The sequence below is a fragment of the Drosophila teissieri genome, chromosome 3R (genome assembly GCF_016746235.2).
Source record: "Drosophila teissieri strain GT53w chromosome 3R, Prin_Dtei_1.1, whole genome shotgun sequence".
Lineage (NCBI taxonomy): Eukaryota > Metazoa > Arthropoda > Insecta > Diptera > Drosophilidae > Drosophila > Drosophila teissieri.
The window spans coordinates 11,186,193-11,195,654 of record NC_053032.1 but is presented as its reverse complement, the minus strand read 5'-3'; the positions used below and the strand labels follow the sequence as shown (position 1 = coordinate 11,195,654).

The window sequence follows — 9,462 nt, the reverse complement described above, 5'->3', positions numbered from 1 at the left end:
CCTACATTTAGTTGTACGAAAGTTATACGAAAACGTTTTTCTGCTATTTTGTTCATCAGAGCAGATACCCAGACAAATTAACGATCTATCCCTCTTGAAAACCTTTGAACAAGGTCCATAAAATGCTGGAACCATCAAAATGGTAAATGCTACACCATGAAGTTTTGGAAAGGCATCTGGGCGATGTCTTATTTTAATTGTATTAGTAAAAGCTGAGGTACCAGAAGAGTATATGGGATATTAAACCGAATATATCCAGCTTTGTTACAACATTTTAGGGTAGCATTAATGGGTTATTGTCAATCGAAAAATGCCATTCCTCCCGCATTCCTCCTCCAAATTAGTATAGAAGTTAACGTCACTTTGATGGCCGTTTCAGGTGTAAATGGCAATTAGTGGGATGAACGTGGAAGATCAGGGGAGAGTGGCTGTCGTCTAGGGCAACATTGTCACTAGACTTTAGCCCCGTCCTCTGGGCCTGACAGCTCGACATGAGTGCCACACGCATTCGCCCAGCCAATCCCAATTGCCAGCTGTGGGTAATAACAAGTCCGGCTTAGGCCTTCCACTTGGCCTTCCACTCGGCCAGGCCATCCACACAGAGGACTCTGCCGTACTTGCAGGCATAAAATCACTGAAAGACGCGCTTACAGTTGCTATCGTTATTATTATTATTACCATTATTGAATGCTGTTCGGTGCTGGCGCATGGCATAAAGTAACCAAGGCAACGACTGATCATTAAGCTGCAAACAAAATGTGTGTGCGTTCGCGTTTTCCAATTGAATTCCCGCTCATAATCGGGGATAACATTCCGTAAGCCTCTCTTAAGATCCCACCGCGTAAATACGTGTTTTATATAACGCAAATTGCGCGCATAAATCAAAACCAACAAGTGGCGGGAGTATAAAGACATTACACGGAGTTCCAGGCCAAGTTTGCCCACAAGGCTCCGAACCAAATGGCACTGGAGATTCAACGTGATTGATAAACTGTTTGCTGTAAAGCTGTTGGATTCCGACGATTTGGTTAGTGGTATATTTGAACCATCCAGAAAGTGGCAGGTTGACTGGCCACAAAGGAAACATTTGGGTTCAAGGTCCGCAGAGCCTGACAGTGAATATATTACAAACTTAATGAAATATAAAGCATAACTAAGATTTCAGTTGCGAATAATACAGTCCATTATCAACCAAGTTGAGCAGGTGAGAACCATCGGAGCCTGAATCACATTTAGAAAGTACCTTTTTGGGTAACAACGAAGCAGCTTTTTCAACATACGAGTGTGTCCATCTGAACAATAAGTGCCATTTAACGGCGTACAGGCAACAAATTAAAGTCCCCGAACATCAAAGACCTCCCAGAGGTGTCTGCCGACTCCAGGAGGAACCCTCTCATAGTGGCCGTCCGGCCGTCAGTGGCCGGCAGTGGCTCAATCTCAGAGCCGCAGTGGGACTGAAGGCTGGCGGTAGCCCTGGGGGCCGTCAAATTACCATCGTTGACTGGCCGATCTACCAGCGATGGCCCTGCTAATAAAGCCGTAAAATTAAACGCCAACAGGCGCAGGAAGTGGCCAAGTCGAGAGGCAGTGATAAACGCCCAGAGATGTTTTCAATTGTTTATTCGCGTGCAAATAATTGCAGTCCACTTGGTTACTTTGGGCCTCGGATTGGCTGCGCATATTGTAGCCTATTGTAATCAGCTGGCCAGGCCATAATAACGAGCTCCCCGTGTTGAGCGATTTGGTTGTGGGGCGTAGAGGGCGTTGATTGGCCAGCCTAATGAGCCGCTAATGAGAAAGCATCGCTGCAGGTCCCGTCGATCAAATGGGGATACACCTGAGCACCCGATCGAGGGTATGACGAAAGCCTACTGCGAATGGGCGTTGCTGCGACTAAAAAATAATTAAAATATTTACCCAAAAGTGCCAGATGCAAAGGCTTTGTGCCTAGCCCAAACTAACCGAATTTCAAGACATTTAAACGGGTTGCGGTTTAAGCCAAATGTAAACGCCCCAAATGCGGGCAGGCACTATTCGACTATTTGTATCTGTGTATCTCTCGTGTATCTGCAGTTGTATCTGGCTTTAAGGCCCACCCGACAAGGCCATAAACGCTGTTTCTTTCCAGCCACACGAGACCCCTAGCCAAAGGCCAGTAAACGAACGAAGAAATAAAATGTTAAGCACTCGTTGATTGGGTTAGGCAGATTCGGCTGGTAACGTTAACTGATGGAAAAAATGCGGAATATGAACGAGTTTACATATCCAAATGATCCATTTATTTATTCGAAAAATGCGCCTAATGAAGGAATTTTGGAATTACTTATGCCAATTTCAATTAGCAGTTATATGTAAACTTTATGGATCCCAGAAGTGTGTTGGCAACAAATTGATATAACATTAATTTTGCAGTTTATTAAAATGATTTCAATCTTTTATGGGGAAAGTAAGAGGCAACTTATTTTAAAGGAAATGATTGCTATATGAATACGTGCTATAAAAATAGATTAAGTCATTTATTATGACCATTGTACTTTATGTTCTTAATAATATATATAATTTTAGTTTAGCAGATGGAATTTTGAATGAGTGCAGGTGAAAGTTTAGAAAAACTCTTAAAAATTGCTTGAATATTTTTTGAAATGTGCCCCACAACGCCACGGACAAATTGGTGGCCTGGACGGTTCCACCTCTCGCAAATCCAATCAAATCAGCATCTGGGGTGGCATTTGGTCTGCATTGCCCCCCAAAGGCAAGCCATTTCTTATTCGCCTCCTCGAATGTGTCCGAACTGTCAGAAGTAGCGAGAATTGCAACGGTTGTCGACAACGGCAATAAAGCGCAGAGGAAACACAGAAACATTTATTTAATTAACTTGCATCGAGAGTTGTTGAAGTGTATTAATAAAACATTTCAATTTTCATATTTTCCAGCAGCCAGACGCATGCCGCACACACTTTCAGCGAGTTAGTGCCTGGTTTTCCTGATTTTTCTCGTTCGTTTCGTTTCCATTGTGAAACTAGTTTTGAAACCAAGTATTAATCCAGCCGATCGCCTAATTGATGCCACAGCAAAATGCTTTGGAAACAAAAGCCGAGATATGAGCAGTCAAGTGTCATAAATAAGTTCCCAAACAACTCGTCGCCTCATTAGCGGAGAGTTCGGAACACGGATTGGGCCAGAGAAGCATCAAGAAGTGCCGCCCGAGATGAGATGGCATCGGGAAAAGCGGTAGAGTGGAAAAGTGGAAAAGTGGAGTCCAACTGGATCGCCCCAAGTGTCCCCGTCGACCAGGTCGGCCCCATGCCTGGGTCCATAAAACAAAATCAGTTTGAAATGAAAACATATCCATGCCTCGTTAGCATCCGATCTCAGCAGGGTGGTAGCAGTGACACCAGAGTTGGCTGGAAAGTGGGGGACATTTTCATCTGAATTTCTCGTTGTACTGCTATAAGCTCGGTAACCTTTTGCACTGGCAAATCATTCGAAGTATATGCCATTTCTTGTTTAAACCTTTGTTACCAGGAACCAAAAGAGATAGGTATTTTGGCAACGATGTGGATATTTAAAAACGACGTAGCTCTAGGCAAGTGCTTCGCTCTACTTCAGCAATTTTGACACAGACTTTCCCCACTTCGAAACAAACATATCCCAACTCTCATTCAAGGTATAAGCTTTATAAAAATGTCTTCGCCCAGAACGGAAGATGGCAATGCCAACGACATGGTGCCAAGCAGTGATTCAGAGCGGGAAATTGAGGATCTGGCCCTGCTGAAACTGGTTCTCAGGAAGCTGAATGTCAATGATCAGACTCTGCTCCACCGCCATGTTGGCCAAATTCCGGATGCCCTTCACATGCTGTGGAGGCTGCAGCATCCACGGCTGAACTTCGAGTTCATGCAACGGAAACTGCGTAGATCCGACTTGGAGCTGTTTCTACAGGAAATGATCGGAGATATTCCCAGCATTAAGTTCCGCAGTGAGCACTTGCAGGAAGAGCTGAACATCCTGGAAAGGGCTAATATTGGACGTCTGCTCCACGTGAAATGTTGTGCTATCACCTGGGATAATTCGCCGAGCAAAAGGAAAACCAAATTCCCTTCTTGGCCACTTCTCGCCCTACCACGACTGATGAGCAACCTGACAGATCTGGATATATACTGCCCGGTCCAGGACTGCTTCATTGACCAGTTTGGCAAATTGGAAGCCTTGACGATCGTGGGGGAGATTTCTACACCAGCTATGGAGGCCATCTACTTGAGTGGCGCACCACTGAAGTCTTTGGATCTGCCGGGTCCTCATACATATCCAATACGGGGAATCTCAAACTGCAAACATCTGTGCAATTTATTGGTGCACCTTGACACATTTTTGGCCGGGCAAAGTGAAATTCTTCAGCTGCCACGGCTTGCGGAGCTGAGAATCACCGAGATTCGAGAAAACAAGGACATAACGAAAGCCCTATCTAATGTGGTGCAGGAAAAAGGCAATGAGCTCGTGGGCATTAAAATTGATTGCAGCTTTGCAGATCATGCGAAATGCCTAAGTGTGTTGGCGCTAGATCGCTGTATGAACCTGACTGCTCTGGAGTTGTCCAATTGCATCTTCGAGTACCAGGACATGGCCGAGTTGTGTCTGCCCGTTTGCATAACCTATGCTCAATTCGCCAACTGCCCAGATCTCACTGATGAACAGCTTTTGGACTTCATCAAGGCTAACACAAAACTGGAGGAGCTGATCCTCGATCAGTGCCCAGAACTGACGGAAAATCTTCTTCATGGTGTTCTGAAAGTGCGCAGCAGTGGTAATAAACAGGTGCGCTTGTTACTCAGTATCGGGAAAAGTCCTGATCTTTGGGATTCATATCAACAGAACGTAAGTATCTGTTGATCTATTGGTTTCACTTGAATTGGTTTCTGAAGTTTATGCTTTCTAGTTGAGTTATTGGGCTCGAAAGGAATCTATTCTCAAAATGGAAAGCGTTCAAAGCCACTACTTGGATGATATTGTCATGCACTTTGAAATAACTAAAGATATTCCTGAAAATTAATAGCGTACTTTAGGTGTAATTTCAAATGGCTTTGTAAGGCTTTTTTAGAACTCTTTTACAAGTCTAATAAACACTTCTATCGCGGCAGCCAAATCCAAAGAAGTCAGGCAAAGAAGTCCCTCCACTTGGTAGTGATATATGGGATCAGAAGGATAGGATCGATCGCTAAGTCCCTCCATATACGCAGCACATATGGAAGCTTAGTCTGGCCATTAGCTGTAATTAATCTTGAGTCTATCAGGTGGCATCAAACCAGTCCGTACGGACTTCTCCTCTTGCTAATTGGCCGCCTGCCATGTGGCGATTTGTCATAGTCACCGACTCCACCACGCATGCGCCACGCATGTGGCACCCGACGCCCCTTTAGGCCCGCCACGCCCCCCTCCGCCTGACCGGTGGGGCGAAAAAGCCACACGCAACAGCTACACGATTTTCAACAACAAAATTTGTCATATGTGACGATGGCTTGGTTTATTTGCTCCTCGATTTTTTCCGCATTTTGTGCGTTTCGGTGCCTTGGGCTTTGAGCTCTGAGCATTTTGTCAGTGGTGGCGACCACCGTTGCGGAATGCAAACAAATTTGTGAACATGACGCGGCTTACACAGCTCCAGCCCCAGCTCCAGCTCCAGCTCTAGCTCCACATCCAGCCCCACAACTCGGCTGGGGCAACTGTCGCTGGGGCCACCCATTGTTATAATTATTGGGCGCCCGGGTGCCAGTGACAATTTGGCCTGGCTTTCTGGTTAGCCATTTGCGGAGCAAACAGTAAACCAGCGACATGTGTTGAAAGTCCTCCGAGGACAGATGTGTTTTGGCCATACTTTTCCAGGAGTTGTGACCGAAGAGCAGCCATAAGTTCTGGAAACGCGGCTTGGGACATTTTCGAACTGGAATTGGATCACTTATGCGTACCACCAGTTGTTACATAGCTAAATGAGGCTATTTGAAATAGGAATTTCAACAAAGTTAACTATTAAACGAAGGGAAGATGGTGTACTTCATAATAAAATACAGATGATGTAAGCAATAATAGCATTATGTAAAACATATATCACTGATATTTTAGCACAACAGCTAGTGCCACATATTCGATTTCACCTTTGCGACTCGCTTGGGAATCACGAACGCAAAGACCCTAATAACTTGTGCGACCTCTGTCTGCCCCCGCTCCTCATTCGCCCCTTCCACCATTCCCCCAATTCCTCAGTCAGCGAGGAACTGAGCCAGTTTCCAGATCCCTGAGCCAGGCCACTAATTCGTTTTCACACTTTTCATGCATCGGACAGGTCGAAATGGCTGGCGGCGCATTGGCAGCGCCTAATTTCATACGCCAGTCCTAGTTCTGGTCCCCTGCTGCCACACAAAGGGAAAAATGTTTGAAAAACGCGTAATTGATATGAAAAAAGAATTTGTTAGTCTGCTAATATGCTGTTCCTGCTCCTCACACCTGAAAGTTGTCCCAAATTGATGAGAAAGGCGGTTAACTGCTTTGTAAAAGTGGCTAAAAGTAGGTACGTTTGGAGTTTATTGCTGCATACTTTTAGACAGCTCTTTAGTAGTTCCCCCAACACTTTAAAGCGGTATAGATTACGTAATGCGCGAATGTCTTAGGGATATCCTATGATATATATGATTTTCTTCCAGTGCACATAACACCCGTCAGCAGCCGACTAATATTTATATTTGCCCTGCATTTCTCACTCCGCCGATTGCCAGCGATTTGATAAGCAAATGGAAATGCAGTTCGCTGGAGAAAGAGAATAACAGAATGGTGGAGGGGCAGGGGGCGGCAGAAGGAGGCCAGTCAGACGATGGCGGCGAAAGGTGCAAATAAATAATTTGCAGTAGCCGGGCGGCGACCACTCGACGACGACCCACTGTTGGCCTACCGACCAACTCGGCCAACTCGACAGAAACCCCACTCCGATCCACTCGATCCACTGAGAGCGACGGCCAGACAAATATTTTATTGCAAATTTGCTGATATTGGACGACAGGCGGCCAGTGGAGCAGTTTGTAGTGCTGCTGCTACGCTCTTGTCCGGCTGTTTTGCATATTAAATTTATTTTATTGAATATAGCCGAAGATTTAGTTAGATATGCGAGGGTGGATTGTTCACTTTTCAGTGCCTTCTGTTGCGCATTCTGTCCAAAAATATTTCTGTTTTTTAACAGCAACAAATGTTAATAATATAATATTATATCTGAGAGTAACTTTTATAAATTGTGTTTTATTGTAAAACTTATTGTAATTATTGCAAGTTCTCCTTTTTAAGTCGACACCCAACACGACTTGCTAGTAAATGGGCTTAAAAGCGCTTTCAAGCAAGTAATTTCCGAAGAAAAGTCTACCAGAAGTACAATGAAAAACTGCTCTAGTAAGGTGGTCCGTAATCGACCCCCTGGAAAACCAAGAGACTTCGCTTGAACCGCCCTCTTGCTGGCCTGCATGTGCACTTTTCCAGCTCATTGTGATGGTCTTTCCACCGTGGAGCTATTCAGCCCCCAAAGCACCGTCCCCCATCCCCCGCCCCCCGCCGGCGGGGTGGCGCATAATTGCCATCCGATTCGGACGCGATTCGTGGTGGAAGGAGGAGGCCCAGCGGGCGATGAATTATTAATTGCCGTTGATTTGCATTGAGATCTGAACGGTCCGGGATCATTACCGCGACCGGCAATCTTGCGGAGCAGGCCGATCTCGCGTATAGTGTAAACATAATAATCAACGGGCATTATATGCCGATATACCTATAACTATACCTATACCTATACCCATACGTATGTGGCGATGTGGCGATCAGCAGAATGCGCTTTTGCAAAATGGCCGGCGGTCAGCGCGGCCCCCAATTGACACCTGAGCGGCCGAGCTGCCTATTATTGCTATTTTCGTTGTTGCCACTGCCGCTGCCGCTGCAGTTGCAGTTGCAGCTGTAATTGTTATTTATGCACTTGCATTTAGCCGCCTGTAATGGCATGTGGAGCGCTTGGCGGCCATGCCCCCTGGGAGGGGCGTAACGCCAGCAATTTGCAGCGCTGCGCAACCGATTACGTAACAGTTGGGAACGCTTAATTGTGGGGCCAAAAGCGAGGCACAATGATGCTCAAAAGTAAAGTGTACTTGGCCATTATCAGCGGTAGGAAAAAGGAATTAAAGGAACGCCGATCTATGTACTATTTGTATTCTTCGAAATTGGAAGCTGTTTAATATTATTTAATACAAAATCAGAAAAGCTTTAAATGCCAATTTGTTAGAGATAAAAACATTTTAAAAAAATAAACATTTTAGAATGCAACTAAAAATCCCAACTAAGTAAGTAAATACTTCAATTTTGATAAACACATATTTTCATTTAGAACTTGTAGAAGCAAGTAAGTGATCTAAGTAAAACACTATGCTTTCAATATCACACAGTATTGTTCAATAATTCTAAATATCACGACGTTTACTTTATGTGCGTATGAAATACTTATGAACTAATTAGTTTACGAATATTTTTAATGCAAATATGTACATATAGTTATAACCGTCAAACCATTTTTTTTAACAGTTTTTTATAACATGTGAATTCAAAGTACATTTTTGATATTTAAATATTACCAATTAGATTTTCTATTGGACTGTTGGATCCTGTAACTTTGCAGTCCAATAAGAAGCAAACGGATGCACGCACACGCGTAACTTTTAATATATGGCAGCCGCGATGAAAAAGAGACAAAAGGTATGCAAAAAGGTACAAAATCGGATAAATTCATAATTTCCTAGTTTTCTTTTTGGGATGGGCTCGCGTGCTTAAGTTCAACTTGAAAAAGTCGCAAGTGACTACTGTGCGATCCTTGGAATCTCAAGCGGAAAAAATAAAGATAATATATGAATGCACGTAAGTATGTACATACATACATACATATGTATGTAAGGAGCAGCTGCCCTCTTTTGTTGTTGCACTTAAAGTCGCTAAAATGCGGTGCGTTCGCTTGTCAAAATTGCAGCAGCATTCAGGCTTTTTATGTTAAGAAGCCACAAAGAGATGACGCAGTCGAAATGGTTAAATGAATTAACCCTTTTACTTTGCACAAGCACACACACATGCATGTGCATGCAACAGGCAATACAGTGGCTACAACAACAATAGCAAACAATGTTTTGTGATTTTCCTGGCCGTTCTTGTAGTTTTGGTCCAACGCACGGATTAAACTACACCAGTGAAAAAACTTTAAAAACAACACAATTGCATTACATTCGATTACCTCTTTCATTACTTCTTATCGATTGGCATATTCAAAGGTATCGCAGGGTATTGCCAATTTGTCTCAATTTTAATATTCATTACGGACCCCTCGTTAAAATGTGTAAAGATACAAGACTTAAACGCAGTTTAACCCGTCAACGGAAACCATAAACAGTTTTTATGTAC

General features: G+C 43.9%; 1 protein-coding gene across 1 annotated transcript; it reads left to right on the top strand.

Moving 5' to 3' along the window:
• The first annotated feature begins 3,604 nt into the window (after positions 1 to 3,604).
• Positions 3,605 to 5,151, top strand: LOC122621246. The gene is made up of 2 exons (XM_043799058.1): positions 3,605 to 4,875; positions 4,937 to 5,151. Exons 1-2 carry the CDS (start codon positions 3,685 to 3,687, stop codon positions 5,048 to 5,050), a joined length of 1,305 nt encoding a protein of 434 aa, XP_043654993.1. The 5' UTR covers positions 3,605 to 3,684; the 3' UTR covers positions 5,051 to 5,151.
• The last annotated feature ends 4,311 nt before the right edge of the window (positions 5,152 to 9,462 follow it).